The sequence below is a fragment of the Aethina tumida genome, chromosome 5, assembly GCF_024364675.1.
Source record: "Aethina tumida isolate Nest 87 chromosome 5, icAetTumi1.1, whole genome shotgun sequence".
NCBI classification, from domain to species: domain Eukaryota; kingdom Metazoa; phylum Arthropoda; class Insecta; order Coleoptera; family Nitidulidae; genus Aethina; species Aethina tumida.
The window spans coordinates 28,366,494-28,390,610 of NC_065439.1; the positions used below are offsets into that span (position 1 = coordinate 28,366,494).

At 34.2% G+C, this 24,117-nt stretch overlaps 2 protein-coding genes and 1 long non-coding RNA gene across 3 annotated transcripts; all 3 read left to right on the top strand.

Moving 5' to 3' along the window:
• Nucleotides 1-1,793: 1,793 nt before the first annotated feature.
• Nucleotides 1,794-2,775, top strand: LOC109609572 (uncharacterized). Its single transcript, XM_020026265.2, has 3 exons — nt 1,794-1,858; nt 2,071-2,219; nt 2,281-2,775. The coding sequence occupies exons 2-3, from the start codon at nt 2,076-2,078 to the stop codon at nt 2,422-2,424; spliced, it is 288 nt and encodes a 95-aa protein (XP_019881824.1). The 5' UTR covers nt 1,794-1,858; nt 2,071-2,075; the 3' UTR covers nt 2,425-2,775.
• Nucleotides 2,776-9,083: 6,308 nt separating this feature from the next.
• LOC109609551 (uncharacterized) lies at nt 9,084-23,936 on the top strand. Its single transcript, XM_020026234.2, has 10 exons — nt 9,084-9,225; nt 19,951-20,145; nt 20,204-20,293; nt 20,350-20,610; nt 20,663-20,851; nt 20,907-21,981; nt 22,033-22,172; nt 22,223-22,321; nt 22,375-22,563; nt 22,620-23,936. Exons 1-10 carry the CDS (start codon nt 9,084-9,086, stop codon nt 23,255-23,257), a joined length of 3,018 nt encoding a protein of 1,005 aa, XP_019881793.2. The 3' UTR covers nt 23,258-23,936.
• On the top strand, nt 11,259-12,293 carry LOC126265654 (uncharacterized). Its single transcript, XR_007548151.1, has 3 exons — nt 11,259-11,392; nt 11,494-11,685; nt 11,747-12,293. It is a non-coding gene; the product is annotated as an uncharacterized LOC126265654 (long non-coding RNA).
• Nucleotides 23,937-24,117: the final 181 nt, after the last annotated feature.

Here is a 24,117-nt window from a genome sequence, read left to right on the forward strand (position 1 = left end):
GCATCCGATGCATCTGCCGGATTGGTAAACCGTAAAATTCTCTCACCTCTGGCACGACGTAATGTAACGCGATGCATCGCCTTGATGTGTCTTTGCGGTATGTTGGGTCATAAAGATTTGTAATGGATTGTCTGTCGGTCATAAGAATTCCTATGGTACTCATGCATGTATAGTAAAAATATGTTACAATAACTAGTTCCTGTCAGATTAAGTTTCTAAACATGAAATAATTTATTATGAATAACTTTATGTGTTTTTAATTGTGTCTGAAAACCTGATGGCACATCCTCCACAGCCACCAATTTATAGTGAGCACAGTGATCATAAAATGATCAGATATTGCACAGGGACTTTCATCATGCAGCAATCAAATCGTGACATTTTACTTGTGCTTTATTGAAATTTAATGTGGGGAATATTTTTTCCTTAAAAAGCTGTTTATTAGGAATATTGATAGAAAGTAGTTCAACATCTTTACCCGTACAGTTCTGTATAAAATTATTATAAATCTGAATTAATTTCTTCTTCGAGTTATTTCATTATTTTGCAATGGTACACATAAATTATGTATGATTGTTAAATTTGATTAAAGTTGTGTAAAACTTTATTTTAAAAATTGGCCGCTGGTGAAACGCTACTCAGTTATTTGGTCAGATGTACTTTACACTGTAATCATTACGCATTTGTGTGAAATCTCGGTAATTATGTGGAAAACACGAAAATAATATGTTTTATTATAATTAGCGTTAAAATACATATGCAGATTCCTTGAAACTGGTTTGGAAATTTTTATCTCTATTCCTTTTATATAAAACGCCATTGTTTATATTATATTTAAATGTACACCTTTTGCATCACATGCATAAAAATGAAATGGGAGTCTTTGACTTGAGAAAAAAATTGTGTGACCTAGTCATGAAGAAATAATAATAGTGCAAAGATGAGTGTTTCATCAACATAGTTTTTACATAGACACTATCCAAAACGTAGTAAATTTATAACAATCATTGGATAAATATTAATGCTTGCAGTAAATATTACAAATTCAAAATTTGTAGCCTTAAAAAACCTCAGGAATTATTGTTATTTAAGTTAGAATGATCTTTGACAGCTTTGCACTTCAGTTCAGTTTTCACCATCAAAATAGGACGCTCTAACATTCTTGTAGCAATTTTATCTTCTTTTACAAGACGTAATAAATTTATGATAATCGTTGGATAAATATTAATGCTTAGAGTAAATATTGCGAATTTAAAATTTGTATATATAACTAGCCTTGAAAAACCTCAGAATTTGTTGTGTAGTTAATAATAAATTGCGTCGTTCGATCTGTTAAAAAATATGATTACTCTCCACTTATTGTTGGTTTGAAGGACTGTTTACAAATATTTACCAATTCACTTGTGGCATCTCCAATTGTGCAAGTTAGGATGATCTTTGACAGTTTTGCCCAACAGAAACATTATCAAATATTATTCGTTTTAAGGTCACAACTAACAGTGTCTACAAATATTATGAAAGCAACATTAAACAAATACACGTACTCGAGTATAATTAGCTGACCTTAAACGCTACTACGAAATTTCCAACGCAATCTTAACAATAAGTAGAAAAATTAAAAAATTTCTTGAAAACATCAATATACGAGCTCAATTCATCGAATTCCAACTGGAACACAAAAGAAGAGGATCCACCTCGAGCCAGCAGCAATCAGGTCATCATATTTTGAGAGTATCTTCGTGAAGAATTGAAGAGGGGATCGCGTGAGTAGAGGAGATGGCCGGGGATCTTATATAAACGTTGGGGCAGTGAAACTTGTTCATAATTTGTCATATGAATTAAAACCGTCGAGTGCCAGGTAAGTCCAGAGTCGGTGAAATTAATCCGCACGTCTGTTTATGTGAAGTGATAGTGAAATTTTATGTGATTGTTTTGTGTGTTAGGAACAATACTTGGATATTTCATGCTTTTTAATCGCTGCTTTCGTTCGTTTTTATTGTATTGTTAGCAGTTAATATTGTGTGAGTGGCTGTGAAATTATTAAATTTACTGAGACATTATTTTTTACAGATAAAATGAAAGCCATTATCTGCGTTGCTTTAGCTTGCGTAGCTTTAGCTGCTGCTTTCCCCCAAAAAGAAGGAGGCGCCTACACTAACGAAGCCATAAGTCAAGCTAGGAACACATTCTTAATCCCCAAGGATGCCGAAATCCAAAAAGTGAGTAAAATTACATTCAATTTAATTCATCCCAATAATTTTTTCTTGATTTATTACATAGGTTCAAGAAGGAATCGAAATCGGAGCTTACGAAAGCATTCCCGGCAATCAAAAAATCAACTTGTTCGAGATCTTGGGTGACCAATTCCCACCAGAGGTAGTCAACAATCTCCAGACTCAAATCGATCAAGTTGGACGCAACTAGAAACACAATTTTAATTTATAATAAAAATTAAAAAAATCGTGATCATCATCTCATCCCCTTCACTTCACACCCATTGCTCTGTTAAACCAGTCTGTGATCTTTCCTCTTTGATACACTGGAAGTGCTCTAATTCTTCGTCGTACAAGGCTGAAAGATTTGGAGCATTTCTTTTCTATCTGTTACTGTTTTAGCACGTTTTTCTTTTGATGCACCGTTTCCTTTTTTAATCTTCTAGTTGCATTTAGTGACTATAGCTGATATTCTTCCGAGTAAAGTGCCAACTTTCTTTTATTAGGTACCTACTATTTTATTTTTATATTTTTGTACATAAATAAATTTCCTATTTGTATACTTACTGACTTTTATTAGCAATGACCTACTCGAAAAATCAAATTACATGTTTGAGCCAATGATAAGTATCGTTTACACCGAAATAATGACTCTAATTACCAATTAGGTCGATAGATAATTAATATCCTCGTACTGTTATTATTAATGCCGCACCCAAGGAGCACCATGGAGCCATTTAATCAATAACAATAAATAAGTGCCACAACGATTTGGAATTATTAAACCCGTTAATAATTAACAACAATTATCGGTGCTGTGTGACATGGTTCATGTTTATATCGAATAGATTTGGTAGTGAAAGCATTTCAACAAAGTCCTTGGCCTGCGATACACTTTCTCTTTCCATGTATACGATCGGAACCGCCAAAGACATCTTCGTTCTTTCGTTTTTTGACGCGATTAAGCTTTTTTTATGTAATCGAGCCTACGTTAAATTCCTGAAGAAAGAGGCATTCCATCCACATTTCTGTCAGTTAAACACTTCACATCCCGTTAAATTTTTCAGCCTGAGTTGCAGCTCCGGAGATGCAGATGGGCTTCATAAAACACTCGAGCAACCAGACAGTTGGATGTGAGATTTAAATAAATGAATTGAAAGTGACGCCTTAAGTTATGGTGGAATATCCCTCGGAGTTTCCTCAGAATTTCAATGAATTCTGCTGGCTGCTTTCTATTATACCGTCGGCATGAAAATTCGATAATTACACTTGCAAATATTTCGATTGAGCTCGATTCGAACGTGCAAAATTTTTATTGATCAAAAACCCAATTGGGTATTTAAATAGATGAAATATACGTGACAGAACAACGAATTCGCAGCCAGATTGCATCAGTTCTAAAACGGATGTTGCTAAATTAATTTGAATATTTTATTAGATAACACTAGTTTTTATAGATTTTAAGAAATTTTCTCTTTTAATGTACAAAAATATGTTCTAAAGTCGTATGTGAAGTTATATTTTGGTCTGAGTGGTGTTCATCAAATTTATTTATTAAAAAATCAAGAGTTTAATTTGGAAAAAAAATAAATATTGTAGTAACATCAGTTAAATTTTGTGAAGTAATTTTTTCTCGATTCTATATAATTTGTTTGTTTGGTGTGCAGGGAGATTTACCTAACAAGTACCGAGTTTATTCTGGTTAAATGAATGGTCCGGGAGCCTGTTTAACTTACAAAATAACTTACTCAACAGTTAAAGAGCATATTAATAAATAAACAATCTTATTCAAATTTTAGGTTATTTTATTTCTAATATGATTGTAATTTAAAATAAACATATATAACAACATTTTAAACAACATATCAATTTTTGAAAACGAGTGTAATTTCGGGAACATTCGGCTGTTTCCGTTTGGTCCTATTCACTTTGCCGCCCCCCATGTGATCAGTAGGTTTTTTTAACTATAACATCGCAGAAAGGCTACTAATAGGTTAACATGTTAGTGTAATGTGGGTTGCAGATAGCTAACAAATATATTTCAAGAACCACTGTAACATCAAAGTATTTTAGAAATATTATTAAATGGATGTTGTTTCAATATAACAAAACTGCACATAAATAAATAATAAATAAATTAAAATAATTTTACTTATTCTCATTATCCCAAATTATAAGAGTTCAGTTAAGATGAAAATCGTTCAATCTTAAGCACACATAAAACGTGTGTTTAGTTGCGGGAATAATAATAATTAAGAAAATTAATAGCATGCCAGAGTCTGAGGGCTATAATTAATGTTTATTTTGTCGGTTTTAAACACAGGTCACCGTTTTAGTATGCCATTAGCAAAATAATCTTCTCCGCCATTAGGAGAACATACTTGTACTTCCTTGAGACGGTTACTGCTGAACATTAACTGAACACGAGGTTCATCGAATGTGTGGCCACTTCGTTATTCGTTCAGAAGTTCATTTAACTGATGAGGAATTCGGAATATACCACGTTCAATTCGATTTTGACTTTTGTCTGTTTTAACAGTAATAGAAATTATCCAAGAAACGAAAAGAACGAACGGAATAATTACGGTACGTCCAGGACTAATGATAAACAGTGATTGACGTGGTTTGACACGATCAATTTTGCGAAATCTCGATCAGACTTGCTTGCCTTGTTAATCATTAGAGACCGACTTTGGAATAAAAAACTTTTATAGTAATTTAAGATTGAGAACTCATTAGGCATGCATCTGTAAAAATTTAATGTCTTAGTGTCTGGCTGGCTGTAATTGGAAACACACTGGGACAAGCTTCGCATATTTCTCTAGTTTATTATTTGATTAACTAATTTATGGCTGCCAACCACGATATTATACAAGACAATTTGTAAATGTTTCTAGATAAATTTTCACATTAATTACACATATTTATAATTATATAAAAAATAAATTCAAAGCTTAGTTATATACATTTATGGCAATTAATTAATTAACGTCTAAACTACTGTAGTTCAAAATAAATTAATTAAATTAAAAACAGAATGATACTTTTAAATTCTGTTTTGTTACAGATTTTGTTATTTTCTTTATGCATACTAAACAAAAAATATAATTAACGTATTTATCACAAGAAATAAAATAAGAACTGCTGGAGCCAACAAGTTATCGGGAACTGGGTAAAGATCTAATACAGGGAAAGATATAATAGATCCTTTCCGTAGGTGCCTTACTGAAAGCTTTTTCGTTTGGAACAACAAATTATACGAACAGACTGAAGGATTAGCAATGGGCAGTTCTCTGAAGATGCTAGTCACTGGTGCCTAATTTTTGATAAACCTAATTTTTTTTCGAAAAAATTAATAAACCATAAATGAATGACCAATGAATGGTAAAAACAAACAATTACATTTCAGCATGATTTCACACAGGCAATTAAGATCGTGATAGTTTTAAATCAAGCTCATTTTTTTACGGTCGTCTGTGGTTTTCCCACCGACACCACAGCCGTACGGGCGTATTTATCGGACATAAGCCGGCAAAGTGCGGAGTGATTTTTTTCGGAGTCCCGTGTAATTGAATAGTGTGTAATAATCCATGTCTAAAGCAGATAATGAGGAGAGCTTGTTGGTTTTTCGAGCAATTACGAGATACACTTAGTTGCGGCAGCGACCACGGATCTCCCTCGGCCGAAGTCAACGTTTGCACACGAAGCCCGTTTTATTTTCGATGTGGCGATAACATTGCGACGGAACCCGGCACAGCCATCGTGTGGGTGGGTTCTTCGTATCACGTACGTGTACGCCCGACGCCAAATTCACGGTTCCATGGCTACGCACTGTGAACTGTGTTTAATGATTTCATTCCGTTTTTAATTTTCGACGTCGGATGCCACGAGGACGGCCAGTCGTACGAGCGGTCAGGCAGGCATCTTAATTTAGAAGGAGAGATAATCTTTTTAAGAGCCAGGCAATTTTTCACTGTCATCCCGCAAACGATTTATTTATTAATGAAGCGGCTCCGCAACAAAGACACTGCCAACTGAGGCGCACAGGACAGCATCGCGGACAGCAGGAATTAACGCAATAATCAGCAACTAGACCGGACTAAGGTTTTACGAAGCTGCTCCTCCGTCGTTAAATAGGCAGTGAAAGCTCCCAAAAGTTCCCATATTAAACCGAATTGGTCCTGAGGCGAATTGTCCAATTTATCACGATAAAATGCAAATGCATCTATGCAAATTGACGTTTTTTCCTAGAACCATTTCGTTTACGATGTGAACCCAATGGTGATGGGGTAATGGCACGGTGCGTGTTTAGAGTTGTCGTGTTGCAACATTGTATGGTGGTTCAAAAACGACGTCCTTTTATTTATACATTCCACTGCATCATGTTTTGCGCCCATTTCAATAATTTATAAATCATACGGCGGTTACAGTTTATTCTAAATTAGTCGGATATGTACTTTGATTTATTACTTGACGCGTTCCCGCTTTATTTTACTTTTTCCTCCGTGATTTGTGTCACTTCTGACAACTACTGTTAATTCCTATGTAATCTTCTAGATATTTAAAGTTTTACGGGCCAGCCAGGGAGCAGAAAAATTAAATTAAATGAGATTTAAAAATATTTTCAGTGTTTTGTTCTGAACAGCAATTTTATTTGAATATTTAATACTTAATTTAAATACTTATTTAATATTTATGTTAAATAATTAAATTTAGACTTAACTGTTCACTGTTTTCACACAACCTGATTATTTAGCAGTCTCAGTGTAAATTATGAAATCTCATTATTCGGCAGTTCCGCCAAACATAACGGCCATTAAAAGTCGGGACCAAACGATTAATTAAAAAATATCATATTCAGGCATTAAGGAAAATATATGAATACATATGGCAGAAGGAGGAAGTAACAAAAAAGTCCGAATAGATCCCAAACCGTTACCAAGCATTGTTTCGAAAAAATAATCGGCTAAGCATCTAACTCTATGGCAATGCAGCCGTGACGTGACAACCATTTTTTTTATTTTAAATAAAGAGATCATCCGTGGGAGTCATCTCGTATCATACAGGTACCTGTACTTGGGAAAGGAGTCAGCAAAAATTATAAACATTAAACTTAATAATAATATTTTAGTTCAAATTAATAATCAATTGTTTAAGTGTTATTAAAAGTTAATTGTAACATGAAATAATTTATTATTCGTTGTGAATTTATTATCATTTAATACTTGATTAAAATTTTAATGTAGATTAACAATTTACATTTCAGTTGGAAATGTTCGTGATGCGATTAAATTTTAGATGTAAATAAATAACAATATTAATAATTACAAATGAATTGTTTGAAAGAAAACAATTATTTTATTGAACCATCAAATTAATGTTGAATTATTTTATTAATTATTTCGATTAATTGATTTTATCATCATATAAGATGAATTGTATTATCACCATCCAATAGAGAATTAATATACAGGGTGTTTCACAACTTAACCGAAAAATTTTAAGCACAAACGAAAATTATGTTTATTTAGTCCATAAAAAATTGTATAAAAACATCAAATTATGTTTTTAAGTTACATAATATAATTGATACATCTCCTTTTCTGTATGCCCAACAAACATTAACTGCACAGCAAATAAAAGCATCGCCAAATTATGCTTTTCCTTATCAAGTAAAAAGATTTCCAGGAAAAAAATATTCTTGTTGCTTATTAAGTTATCGATCCAAAAATACGAATTGCATCGAAATTACAATAGATCCGTAATTACAAACGTTAACTGTATCTTCCAATTTAATTGTATCCTGTGGTCTGCACCTAAAAAACCCAGATGCATACTGTTACAATGGCAAATCCGAATCGAGTAGCAATTTCCGATTTGGGGCATTTAGGATGATGGACTTCCATGGAAATTACGAAGTTCGTGTTAAAGCATTAATTGAGATCAATTTGCCGACGTAATCTTGCTGTGGACACCGACACAAAAAACGGCCACTCCGATTAATTTTCTGCACTCATATTAATTGTGCGAATCGACTTTAATTGAAATCGCGAATTGGATTAGTCTCAGCTGTTAATGATTTACATACACGTATGTTTTTAATTGTTGCTCGGTGGTCAAGACCAACCACAAATGGTTTGATTCAATCCTGCCGCCTTAACATATTTCCTTGTGCCACTGACTAGATTTGTCAATCCTCAATGAGAACCGTCCATTGTATTTTAAATTACAATTATCGTGAATTCTAATAATGAGGTGTTCCGTGTTTACATATAACTGTGGATTTTCTAACTAAGTACAGGTTTTTAACCTCCACTTTTACTTATTATAATAAATAATTTAAATACAATTTTAATGATTATGTTCACATGCACGCCCAAACAACTCTTTTATTATAGTGGCTTTCCATTAGCTTATCACTGTTTTTATAAAAACACAGTTTTAAATTTTTGGTCCAATTCTTTAATCCCTTTGAAAGTAGCTATATTTCTTCTACAAAATATTCTCCACAGCAATAGAATTATTGTTAATTTAGAATAAAAGTATCATTTGTAGTTAGTTTCTAATAAACACTATTATACTTATTTACCATATGTGAATACAAGTGTCATACTACACAGGTTGATTCACCCATTTTGTTAATTGGAACCAAATAAAGTCTCCATTTAAAAAAGTAAAAGGAACCCTCGACGATCCCACACAGATTGGAGGCAACACGGAAGAAGTTTTGTCGCATGATCGGGTGGAAAAAGTGCGCGTCCGAAACGGGAGGAAGACCGCGTGCGAAAATCGGCTGCGTGTGGTTCTTGTGTGAGAACCTTGTGGTACGGACTCCAATGTCCGCCAGTTCATCGGCGGCTCTCCGCCAATATGCATCGCGTGCCTCGGAGCTCGCGTACGCTCCTTTCGGCGCAAACACGGACACGATGGTGCAGGTGCCAACCGCGGACGCAGCTCACCCTCGCGTTCCTCGCCCTCGTCGCGTTCTGTCTCCTGGACACCGCTTCTGCAGGTATGTCTTTCATTTATTTCTACGTACTTATTGATATCTTTAATCCAATTCATTCTCAATCTATAAAATTGGTATTACTATATTATTTTTTAATTTAGTGTCAATATTAGCTACAATTAGCTTTAAACTATGTTAAAATAAATGAACAATTCAAACGTAAAATTACAGCTTTATTATTACAAAAATGTCATAATTATAAATTTTTCAACGGAATTATAAATATACATAATTTCTTATGAAATTGAAAAAAATTTTGAATGATTTTTTTTTTTTTTGGTTCTTGGACAAAATACGTAAATTAAGTGCATATAAGTACATATTTTCGTGCCACAATAAAAAATATAAGTTTTATGGGGGTGTCCTGTATACTAAGTTATATGTAATAGCAAATTCTTTTTTATTATTATAAATTTAATAAAAATACAGTATCTAATATAATATGTACACAAATTATTAATATTTGTGAAATAATAATTACTTTATAATATTTTATTTTGATTGATTTTTCATCTTAGTATTTTTACTTAAAAGGATTTCGTCGAATACATATTACAAATTGTAAATATTTTTAAACATAAAATCGAAATCTGAAATTCAATATAGGGTTCCAATTTGAATTTTTAAAGTCACCCCCGCCATGATATTTCCAAGATTCAACCTAACCTTGGTTTTATGTTAATATTGGTTGAAGCATTTTCGTTTTTATGGGAACGTTTCCACTTTCAGTTAGAATGTATAAAATCAAAACTTCTGTAAGTTCCCACCGTTTAACAACCCAACATGCTTGTACAAATTTTACTCAGCTACATACATACATACAAACTAGTCACTTGCTACGTTACTGTAAAAATGGAATTTGCTTTAAACTTACTTTAAAATCCTTTCTATAAATTTCAATTTTTAATCATAGCCAACTACGATAAGACTTACCCGAAATATTGACGGACTTATCAAATATTCTGCATTGAAATCACTGTTAATCAATCAATTCAGTCATAGGACACGTTTAACACACAATGCGACGTATCTACACTTTAAAATATTAAAGAAAACCGCGATAATCGACTAAAAACCGAAGTAAATCTGTGGACGCGTCATACCATTTCATTTTTTTAACGTCGACCAATAGGAAAACAGGATAAAGCGGTTCCTGTAATTTCTAAAAACGACACATACGCGTCTGATCTATTTATTTTATTTTAAAATTCTTTCTATAAATTATAATTTTTAGAAACGACACGTACGCGTCCGATACTACTTCTTTTATTTTAAAATTCTTTCTATAAATTTCAATATTTAATCGTATTTTGACATTTTAAATCAGTAGCCATTACAAATTCACAGCCAACTACCGATGAGATTTACCCGATATTTTGACTGATTTATCAAATATCCTGCGTTGAAATCACTGAATTCAGTCATAGGACACGTTAAACACACAATGCGATGTATCTACACTCTAAAATATTAAAGAAAAGCGCGATAATCGACTAAAAACTGAAGTAAACTGCGGACGCGTCTTACCCTCATCGCAATCAGATAAAAATGCCATCATTCATTTGTTTAACGTCGGCCAATAGAAACACAGGATAAAGCGGTTCCTGTAATTTTTCGAAACGACACATACGCGTCTTATTTAATACCAACTAATACAAAACATTATAATATTTAATATTACTTATGCCATCGTTAATCAGTTTAAACCGTACAATAGTGAGTGTTTTGTTTAAGTAAAAATTAATACCTAAACTAACCTAATAAAACAGTTTCAATAAAACATACCTGAAATTTCATGAAATTCTTTTTTAAAATCACACAAAATAAGTCAGAGGGGACGTAAAATACGACACAACACATTTACAAAGTCGATACAATTAAAAAATCAGTGAAATTAACCGAAAACGAATGTAAAACTGCGGACGCGTCTTCCCCCAAACACAAGCGGTTAAAATTGCATTAATTCGCTTATTCACCGCCGACCAGCAGCAGAGTGTTGTGATTCCTGGAAGTCATAAACTGTTGACCTACTTATTTGTTTTACTATTTTTATATGTACTATATTCCCAAAAATATGTTAAAATTATATGTTGTATTGAAGATACGACTAAGTGCGAGAGATTAATTTAAGTTTGATAATGTGGTTAAAACTAATTGGAAATAATTAAAGGTGAGCACCATCTATGGAACGTTTAAATCAATTTTAAGAATTCAAACGTCAAAATAAACAAACAATAGTTTCCAGATACTTAACATTTTATTTATTTATAGGAGCTTATAAATTAATAAGCAACATTAACTGTATCATAACAAGTTTGAGGTTTTTGATGGCTTAAAACATGTAAAATTATCCACTATTCAACAAACATTATTCAGCATTTAACAATGATAGGTGCAAAACATACGGGAAAGAAAACACAAAAAGAAGCAATAAATGAGTGTATTTACGACTGTGTCTCCAATGTAGGTATCGCAACACTAATTAAAGTACTAACCATAATACTAAAAATTATTGACTTTGCAGCCTATGAAATAATTTTGACGTCTGTATCCATCAAGGTTAAATACGAAGATAAAGTGTTGTGGGAATCTTTTCATTGTCACAAAAATGAGTGTTTAGCACAAGGATAATGAATGTGCCCTAATTAAACAGTTTATATTAAATACTGTATCGTTCCATGAGAAAAAAATCATCGAGGACTTGATATACATAGTTTGGGTCCAAGAAATGATTGACATGAATATTTGTCTGCTAATTCGAATTGGAATCTACGCACAAAACATTATACATGGAAATTACATGCAATTTGTAACGGAAATATAAACATACGTTTTACTACATCCAATTGTAGTGTACGATGATGAGGAAGCCAACAAAAAGACCCGTGGTGACTTAAAGTTAGTGCTGACAATAAGTTAATTTTGTTTTTATGTGCTTTTTTGTATTTTTGTTAATAAATAATGGATCAGATGAATCGTGGTTGGGTTTTACTATGTCTACTCTGTCTGTTTACAGATATAATAATGAACTGATGAATTGACTTGATTGTATTGGGTGTAAGCAAGAATGAAATGTGTCAGTGGATCAAACCATCAACTCAATAATAATGATATTTTGTAATGCACCCAAAAAATGCTCCATAGAAGTAAGATTAACAATAAACTGTGTCTAGTTCTCTTCAATAGTTTGTTTTAGAAAGGAATCGATTAAAAAGCAGAGTGCAACATAGTATAAATCGTTGCTAATTCATGTGCAATAATCAAATGAAAAAATGCAACCGAAACAGTTAAAGCACGTACGCACGAACAGTCCCAGCACACACATAAGTATTTACAGGCGTAGTTTATCGCATCATTGTGGCGGTCGTTGTCGATTCGCCTTTCCCAGCGTACACACACACAATGGACCGAATTCTGCGTGGAGATAGGTCTCCTTATCGCTGCGAAAGATCGTTCGGCGGTGTTCTCTCTGTGTTCACTCGGTGCACCACTGCACGATGTCTCAAATCTTCCACGGAGCCAACCGCGCCCGATAAGGAGATCGGTTCGACGATCCGCACGAGATGCGAAATGATGCGGCTCCGGTGCAATTTCAGCTATTCGAAAAATTTCAAAAATTATCAAAATGTGAATAAATCATAAGGTAGGACTTTCTCCCCTACAAATATCCTTTCAAATTACTATTTTTGTTGGTATTGTGTATGAAAAAAGGTTTTAGATGATAAAAAAAATTAACTAAGTGTCAGAAAACTATTAATGAGTTTGGAACTACAGGAAATTAATTACAAAATAATTATTTATACAAATAATGAAATATAAATTTCTGTTTAAGGAGAAGAAGGCACAGTTTTTTAATGGCCAAACTAATAATGGAGATATACATACAATTAGTGTTGTCTATTGATCAGTTTATGCGAACGGCCTCTTATAATACTAATTGTAACCAAGATGGTTAACCTGACATTAGTTTATCTAGGTTAATGTATAACCGAACGATAAAATGACCAGATTAACCGACAACAGGATGTTTCATAAAGAACGATTAATTATATGTTCCCTTAAAATTACATATTAAATATTAATTAGCATTAAATTTGGAATTTGATGTAAGCAAAAATAATAAAATAGAACGAATCGAATAGAACTCGTGACAGAACTAAATAAATTAATCATTCACATATACAGAGTGATTCACCAAAGTACTAATAATGGCTCCTTATGCCAAAAATGAACTTTCCAGCATCAGAATTGGGGGTTTCATCAGTCAAAATTTTTGAAATAATATTAATAACTCAAAAACTGTATAATTTTAAAATCTAAAAATATGCAGAAAGTTTCATCGAAAAGTACAAAGTAAAGTAAATAAATTAGAAAAGTAGTTCACTACCGTTTTTCGTTCTATACAGTTCATAAAGTAATAATTTTAATTAATACTGTAAATAAAAATGATGGTACCATTCTTCCATGTTCTATAATCATTGTTCTGTTGTTGGACAATAATAATCGATAATATGCCGTTATGAATAATCACGACTACACAGAAAAACAAAGAGAACATCGCATGAAATTTATTAATTTCGAAACAAACGCCAGTTTATAAGTTATTGGAAACATGCTTCTGCTAAATGGCGAAAACAAAGATGCCAAACAAAATAGTACCGTAATCCTTCGATATAAACCATTTCGATAATGGTACGTACAAATCGAAACGAAATCATCTCGAAAAGGAATGGATTCAATCAGATTGTTGTCAGTGCAGAAATTAAATTGGATCAAACGTCGGATTTATCGGTCGAGATGGATCAGATCGGACTTGTTAAGAGTCAATGCCGATGTTGTTAACAAATTGCCATAAGCACGACTCTATCCACCGATAGTAATAAAACCCGTTAATAACGAACTTGCCAATTTCGTGCCGAGCCATTTAAATATCGGAACACGTATCACTTTAATGCGACCATCGGGATCTTCTATCAATTCGCTCTGACAGTTCCATCTGCGTCATTAAAGAATATATTTTCATTTTTAACGACTCTACTCAATTATAAAGTATTAATCAATAGTTTATTTTGCATACATGTAATACATACGTAATATGCATATAAAGAATATATAAAATATACAGTATGTACAGAACGTACAGACAGTCAAATTCGCACACACACACGGATCTAAACATCCACGTGTCTACTGAAGGATCTCTTTAGAAAAATTAGCATTAATCAAATTTCCCAAATGGTACGTGATCCGCTATTCGAACGGCCCGGAATTTTTCAGTTTACCGCAACAGTGTTATGCTGCTTTAATTTATGGTTATTCAAACTGTGCGTCTAGACAAACAAAAAAAAACTGGTGTATCTATTGTCTTTGCTCCATTCCTCACGCAACAATAATTCATTTATACATGTTTTCTATGTCATACAAAAATGTCATGGGGATCCACATAACTTATTTTTTTGGGCAAATCTTCATTGCCAATTTTACCTGAAATGTTTGAGAGTACTTATAATAGTTGTTGGTTAAAATTGGTGGCTTTACAGACACTCACTTTACCATAATTTACTTTAAGATATAAAATCAGACATTAGGTCCACTTTTATTCTTTTCTTTGCCAATTGAGTAGTATTTTTAAGTTTTGACCACTCGATAAATTACGTGGTACTCTCAAATTGAATTCATCAAATGTCTTGTTGGTCTGCAACTGTGAACCTCCATTAGAACAAAAATAAATTCAGTCGGAATAATTTTTCGGAAGAGCAGTCACATAGCTTATTAAAGGAGTGTATATTTTATTGAAGACAGTGGTTTGAAAGCAACAAGCGAACGAAACAGCAGAAAGCAAGCAAGCAGGCGACGTTCCTTCACTGCTTGCCGGGATACCGTTTTCTTTTATTGGCTATTATGACATGTGTACAGCTATTGTGTGAATATGATGCCTAATGGATTTTGTTATAAACCCAACCATTGAACATATTTATAGCAGTTCACACTAACTGGCCACGCAGTTTCCTAGTCTCTGGTTTTGAACACAATTTTCCTTGCAATAATGCATTCTAATCTAAGCACAGCTTCTCAGTGTTGGTTTAGGTCTATCGCCTTTGGGCCAACGTTCGGGTCTTATCACAGAAGGTCAACACTCTTGAAGAAGCATAGACTAATTAAATAATTATATCACTTGTGTGTAAAAAATGCAGTAAATTTTTATAGCACAATAAATCATGTGATGAACACCTGGCGATTAGCATGATTAATTTAAACGTTATCGAAATATTTCAATATTGTACCACACCTTAGACCATTCAGTCGTTATTAATAACGACAGCTCTAGATGATCTAACACAACTATTTAATCTGTGGCACTTTTATAAAAAACTGGAAGAATTGTAAAAGTTGTATTTGAAAAGTGAAAAGGCCACAGTTATGTGGACGACGATTTAGTAATGAATAGTACCAAGTGTGATGAGGTTCTAGAGGTCATGACCACTAACGGAATATTTGTTTCTTTTACACTATCGTCGGAGAAACAACGGTGATGTGTGTACAAACATATTTGAATCCCACATATTACAACCTGACAATTTTAATAGTTTAATACACTTTTTTTGAGTTTAGTAACCTCTCAAGGCAACATATTGAACCAGTACCTCCTAGCACACTTAATCAAGCAACATAAAGAAGCAGTACGAAATTAAAGATGTTAAATGTCTCGTTTTAATAGGTGTAAAATTACTCTGTTAGATGTTAGACGGTTGTGGCTAGTCTAGGCGAATGGCTAGTCTAATGAAAATCACGTCCGTCTTAATACAAGTCACTTCGGTGTACGATCCAGTAAATTCCGGCGGACTTCCTCGTACGGGTCGCTTCGGAAAGCAATCAGGTACCCTCCAGTACCTTCGACAACGTAACATAATGGGTTAGTGGCCGTCCGTAATATCACGCATTTGGTCGGCGTCCGCCCGGAGCAAAAGAGAATCTCTTAGATTACGTACTTTTTCTGCGTTCACGGATAAATCGCGATGCGGCCGCTAAATTATGAGCTCCCCCATTGCAACTAGTTACACGTTAACGAGCGACGTCACGAATGAAATTCATCTGTTCCCTCTGAATACTGTGCGGAGAAATGCAATTTACGGTCTACGAAGAACACCTATTACCATTCATTCGAGGATACGAGGAATCTCCGCTCTATCTGCTCACTTATCTAATTCAATTTTACTCGAGGTAGAGATTCTAAATGACTGTTCTTGCATTTCGCCAGACGTTGTGTGATTAGCAACAAACTAACACTTTATCCTCTGTTACAATGAGTAATTTTATAAAACTAGCGTTAAACCAGAACCAAGAGGCCGCGAAGAATCGCCTGGTATCTGGTGACGAAGGATAATGATTTCCTACGTCGTTAAATTAGTTTATACGGAGATTACCGTGGCTCATGCACTTGTGTGGAATGCAATAACACGTTCAGCATATTGACACAGTTAATTAATAAATATGCATGTGCGAGAGGACGATCCAAAAGTGCTCAGTTCAAAGTTGGAATTTCCAACTACATTCGTGGTGTGTTAGGGATCAGGTCAGAGAGATAATAACAATAATGACAATAATGATAATAATGACAATTTGACAATATTGAAAATATTGACAATAATGACAATATTGATATTGACAATATTGACAATAATGACAATATTAACAATATCGACAATAATGACAATGTTGGCAATATTGATGACATTGACAATAATGACAATATTGATATTGACAATATTGGCAGTATTGACGATATTGACAATATTGGCAATGTTGGCAATATTAATGATATTGACAATATTGGCAATATTGGCAGTATTGATGATATTGACAATATTGACAATAATGACAATATTGACAATGTGGGCAATATTGACGATATTGACCATATTGGCAATGTTGACAATATTGACAATATGGACAATATTGGCAATATTGGCAATATTGGCAATATTGATGATATTGACAATATTGACAATAATAATGACAATAATGAAAATAATGAACATAATGACATAATGAAAATAATACCAATAATGACAATAATGATAATAATGTGCTCAAATATTTTAGAGAAATTATTTAATATAGAAATACGTCTGTGATTGTTAAAATTAGACTTATTTGAATACTGGGGTAATATAGATGAGAAGGTATTCATTTAGACTAGATTTTAACTAGACTAAGATTAGTCCCCATCTTGGGCTTGATATATACTCGAAGTTATGGTTCATCCACGGTCATGTTTGTTTATGCTGATAAAATTTTGTACGAGCTTGAATTCGTTCTCGTTGGGTGTGCGTGAGTACCAGCATGTCACGGTAGTGCATATTGGATCGCAGTGCATCGCCCAGGTGGTCCAAAATCCGAATCCTGCTGGTCAAGATACCGGGGAACCATATCATCACCGACCGCCAGCCGATCTTTCAACGGTGCTCACTTTCATCCATTGAAGCGGCACAGGCGAACGGCCAACGCAACCTTCTTCTCATTCATGAATGCGTTTCGTCGACAATGTCACCGCACAATGGGACCTTCGCCGACAAAATGATCCTGGCCATTCTGTCTTGTATGAACAGTGATTTACACAGGACAGATAAATCCAGTTGATTTAATCTGACACGTGCTACTAAAGGATGTAAATAAGTTTTTTCATCAATTTTGAAGGACCTACTCAAAGCAAAAATTTACCCACTTATTTTTATATTATTAAATTATAATCTACAGTTTTTAGTAATGCTACAGTTCTCATTACAGTTATCATTACGTCACTACTTATAAAAAATATAAGTGTAACTGGTTATAATACACTGGTTATAACCACTTAATAACAAAATAAAAAGTAGTCAAAACTGACATCAGTTAGGTGTCTTAAAAAACTGTTTAATAGCCACAAAGTAACAGATTGTATTAAGGCCACCCACCACTGTTAATAATTTTCTATTGTCTCTAGCAATTAATCAAAAGACATTTAAGAGCTCATAGTTTTCCGGCGGTGGTCCTATGGTGCGCAATGGACGGTCGCATATTTTGCCTTTGTTTTCTCCGGTTGCCCGTGTCTCCTCCATTTCTTGTGCCTGGTTCTTGTGTATTTGCGAGTATGTGTGTGCCGCTGTGTCGTAGTTTATGCGAGTCGGTCGGCTTTTTTCCAGGCCTACCCATAAAATCTCGATGGAGAGTAGGTGGTCCTCTTCTCCCAGAGCCCGCTTCCCAACAGATACCATTCGTCGATACCTTCTTCTTGCTGTTCTTTATATTTAACAAGCCCCGTTTCGATTCCCCGTTCTTCTTTATCGACGTGCATTACTCAACAGTAACAGGCCCTTCGTACTCTCTCACGGTACCTTCTGTGACAATACAATAATTTTCAATCAAGGAGTTTAATAAATAGTGAGCCGGAATCAAATAAGTTTTAAAAAGCTCTTTGTATCATAATTTATTATCTGATTTTCCCCAGTCCGTAGAAGCAGAAAGAACCTGTCGGTACTGATAAGCCATGGGTACTAAATAAATATAAATGAGAGAACGTTAGGAGCAAGAAAGAGAAAAATATTTAGTAACCCGTTTGTCAATAAATGCTAAATTGTGAATTATCAACCACATACATCTACTTAAGCTAATACCTAGAACTGCAAGCCATAAAGTCGTAGTAAAACCTGCGATAATTTAAAGAAGTAATTTATGTGGCCTGGCTGGCACGTCCGCCCAGATGTATTCGGACGATTCGAAAGAGGCAAAAAGGAAGAAATAAAAGAGTTGCAGGCCCAAGTGAAGTGTTCACGCAGAGGAATCGGTAAACAAACGGACGCAAGAAACGATTCGAACGAGGTGGGCGTTGAATGTTCGTAATTGCGTTTGCGACTTGCGACTTGCGACGACGACAATCGAGACAGCGAGGACGGAAATCTCACGCTTCCAAACATCACTCGACACTTTTATATTCGTGTCGATTTTACGTCTATGGGAAAGGTTCATTCAGCAATTGTAAATCATCATTGTAGCTCCAATAAAATTAGCTGGTCAACGTCCAAAACCTCCACACGCTCTTCTACTACACTGGTTCCGTTGGGTTCCGTCACATTCAGTTTATCTTTTGGTGTGGGCTTATATGAATTTCAAAGCAGCAATCATATAATCGTTACATTAAACGAATTATAAAACACAATTAGGTATGAGAACTTATGAAATATTAAAATTAAAAACAATGTCTAGTGAAGACCTTGTAAGGTAGTATTGCACTCTGCTTTGAGTCCTGCTCAGTAATTTTATTGTGTTAAAACACATAATAACCTAGTACAGATATTATCAGTATGGTTAAATATTGCGTTAAAATTACAGTAATTTTAAAATATGAAAATAAGCAACGAAGCCTTCGCTTAGCCCTTGTTTCTTCGTAAAACTTATATCATACATATCAACAGGTTTTCATGAACTATTAATAAAGTGTAACATGTAATTTTATACAATATGATTATCACAAGGCGAACCCCGTACATATGAGATTTTATTTGCCCAGTTTATTTATGCCACAACCACTCTTTCAGTTTTAATTAAAATATCAAACAAAAACTGGGATACAAGAATCGCCGATAATTGAAAATAATGTAACAATTCGCTCTTTAATGGCTCTTTAATGCAAAATTCATTATTGATGCAGTAATTAACCTAACAAATTATTATAAAAACTCGATCTTCCAGATTGTTGGTATGAAGATGAGCGACATGAGGAAGGCATTGAAGTAGCCACAGCGGAACCATGTTTGAACTGTACGTGCAGCAAAGGTGTCCTCTTGTGCTATCTAAGAGTGTGCCCCAAATTACCCAACCCACCACCTCCTGGATGCATTTTATTACACAGATATAGAACGTGCTGTCCGGAATTAATATGCCCAGGTATTTAATTCCTTATTTTTATTTATTTGTTTTTTCCCTAATCGTACACCTTGTCTAGATCTTCCTAGTGGTGGCAACGCTTTGGAAGCTCGCTCAGAACCGGACGACAACATGAGCATTCCTTTCAATTCGAAAATTTTAGGAAATGGTATGAAATAGATAAATAATTATCAAAGCATTTTATTAAGTATCCACGTTTTTTAGCTTGCATAGTAAATGGTACCATATATGGTCCAGGTTCAGCGATGGATTCCTCCTCTCTATGTGAATATTGTTATTGTCTTGGAGGCAAACAAATGTGCGTCAAACCGAAATGCCTGCTCCCGGTGGAAGGATGTACTCCAACCTATGAAAATACAAGCTGTTGCCCAGTTCACTACAACTGTACAGATTTACATCAAATTACCAGTAGTACCACCAGTTCAACTACAACAACTCTAAAACCAACAGTTACACAACCATACGGTAAAGTGAGTAACGATTATTTTTCCGGTAAATTATTATGAAATTTTTATAGGTTGTTTGGTAGATGGAGTCTATTATCCAGAAGGAGGCAAAGTCGTTGGCGTAGGTCATTCTATTTGTGATAATTGTTATTGTTTGAGAGGCATGTTAAGGTGTGAGCCTCTTTCTTGTGCGCCCCCACTGTTAGGCTGCGTGCCAGTAATAAGAACCGGAGAATGTTGTGCGGCCAGCTATAATTGCAGTATGTACCAGTATTAATTTCACACAAACAGATATTTTAATAATCTTGCTTTAAGGTGGAACAATTGAAATTCAACCCGAACCCAATTACGGTCAGTTCCCTACTGTAAGCAAAGAATATGCTAAACTGAGAAAAGAAGTCCAACAGTTGAAGCCCACTACTATGAATAGAAGAAACACCGTTACCGAAAACTCAAATATGCCTTATTACGTTATAGCCCAAACTTCAGATTCAATAAATCTTCAGCAGAGGAGTCCTGCATCAGTTGGTACTACGAGACATTTTTCAGGACTTACGCCAAAGCCATATTATTATAGCCCTGTAGTGAATAAAGAAAGTTTAGTTTCATCGGAGAACAAACATTCGACGAGGAGTTACGTGGATAATACCTATCCTAGTCTTTATTACGCCACATCGAACTACGAATTTCAAAATAAAAACTATAAGAAACCATTTTCTACAACCACCAAACCTACTTCTGGTATACCTACTACTGATAGCAAAGACCAAAAGTTGAGGTCATCAGATTATCTAGATTTAAGTGATGACAGTCTACTAAGCATTGTTGATTCGTTGTTGGACGTACGTTTGAACAGAAAAGTTGAAAATGAGACCACAACTACTGATGTTCCAACCACTGAATCCACCAGTGAATCAACTGATACCACAACTGATGACCAATCAACAACACCAACAACAACAGACATCTTGGATGAGACTACAACTGAACCAGTAACAGAATTAAATGAAATTAGTAATTTTGTCCAGCCAGTTACATTCAAAACAGTTACAAACACGACTGACTGCATCGATAACAACGAAACGCATGTGATTAATGAACCAACAACTGTTCTGCCTGTGGATGCCAATGAAATAAATAAGCTTGCTGAATTAAAAACTGTGGATGGCTACACCACAACTGATTTTTCTGCTGAAGTTACCACAGAGACAGATGACATCGCAGAAGTTGATTTGGAAAGTAAAGTTAAGGTTTCAAGTGTTACGGTGAAGAGCTTAGGGAAAATACCACCCGACGTTGAAGCTATTCTTAATATTACTAAAAATAAGGATACTGATTATGACTATGATTACAATGAGCCTTCCTTGCCACCATCTTTGCCTAATTTAAGGTAAATAGGAGTTTACAATGGTATTTATTGTACTTAATATATTTGTTTTAGAATTATACCGTTTGTAGCTGCGGACGCTTTGGACTCTAAGAAACAAATAGCTGAAGAGAACAATATATACCCCCAAGAAAGGATTTCTGATAATTCGTTTATTTATTCGAATTTATTTTCTCCGCCAGCTGAAACAGAAGGTTAATATTGCATTCACGTTTTGCTTCATACAAATATAATAATGTTTTAGGAGGATTTGTACCTAAGGAACCACCAATATTAGAGAATTTTTACGAAAATGCTGTTACTGTACCTTCAATCACAAACCCACCAAAGTCCAATAATGAATGTATTAGACAAAGTAATTTTATTTTAGATATTTACTAATTTTATATGTTTTAGTGAATTGTTTTGTGGATAATGGTAAATTACCCCATGGCCAATCTATACCCTCAGACTCCCCTTGTAAAACATGCACATGCTTTTATGGAAATATTGTCTGTCAAAAAGCTGAATGTCCCTTACCAAGACCAGGCTGCAGAAAATCGACAGTACAAGATTTAAATACATGTTGTCCAGCATATGTTTGTGGTAAGTTATGTCTTATGTAAAAAAATATAACATTATTAAACATCCTATTTTTTAAGATGATGAAGAAGCCCCTACAGTAGTTCTAGATAGAGCAGATGTCAACACCCAAACAAAAGTGGAAGTCGTAACCGTGGCTGAAGGAGTGGTGACCCCAGATCCATTTAGAGACGTCATTAGAACAGAGCCCGCGCCCGATTTACAATCTTTAATAGGTGATATGCCGTTCTTAATAAGGAAAACTACCCCAATGCCTCAATTTCAATCCACCACGCAAAAATCCCAACCAACCACAACTCAAGAAGGGACTACCACTAATGGCACTTCAGACGATGATTTTTCTCTAGACAAAGTTCTTCAGTTATTGTTTTCCGCAGACAAAGAAGAATCTAAGGAACCCTCTACAACAATTGTAATATCACCGATCAAATCGACCACGCTTGCTCCATCTACCAAACAAAGTGACAATTATATGTTGACGACTACAGAATACGCACCTAAAACAAAAACGAAGAATAAAGCCTCGAATTTAAACAGCGTAGAGCCTTCTCCAGGTGTGGGCCTGCTGAAACTAGCTGGTTGCAATATTTATGGGCGGATGTACAGGGTCGGACGAATTATTTCAGAATTGTCGGGACCTTGTCGAGAATGTAAATGTACCGAAGTAGGAGTACAGTGCAGAGTATTAAAATGTTGAGTGAGAATTGTGATTTAAATTAGATTAGTCAGAGCTATACCTACGCCCTGTTTCTGATTTTTGAGATCAGTCGTGGCTTTGATCAATGTTCAACATTTTAAACTGAAGTCTACTATTTTAACTTGCCAAAAGTATTAGTTTTCCTGTCATAATATAAATATGACTAAACGTAGACGTAATTCAAATAAATGTCTTTTAAAAACAGATCTCACATCTAAGAACTAAGTAAATTTATTTCAGTTAATTGATCCTGACACATATAAAAATAATTAATTTACTAATCAAAACCCTGATTTTATTAAACTGGTTTATTTTCAAAAGGAATGATAGATATTGTATCAGGTGATCAATTGACTTTTTTGATTTTAATCTTAGAGGTCCTTAGGTATCACAATTGCAGATTCATACCTTTCAGTTTTGTGCCATCAAAAAAACACACTCCTAGTAAATGAATAATTTCAGATAAATAATTCATTTCAATAGTACCAAGTTTCTTCAGATTCCTAAAAAATTACCGATGATAATTTCAGTGATATGATTGTTATAGAGTATTATTATAATTTTTCAGAACTATTTTAGATAGATTAGATATATTTATTGTGAGGATACCTTATAGCAAAGATTTGCCAGTAGAGGCTAATGACTATTTTTATTATATTAATATATGTAAATGTCAATAAACGAGAAATTCTTTATATTGTTTTTTAATTTGTCAATTGATACTCGAGTGACTTAAATAGTAGACTCTCCAGGTCTAAATCGTTCAGTTTCTGCTGATTGAAACGTTTAGGAATTCCTACCATCTTCTAGTGGTACAGGAAGACTACTGAATAATGGAATTGGTCCCAGTCTCATTGTTG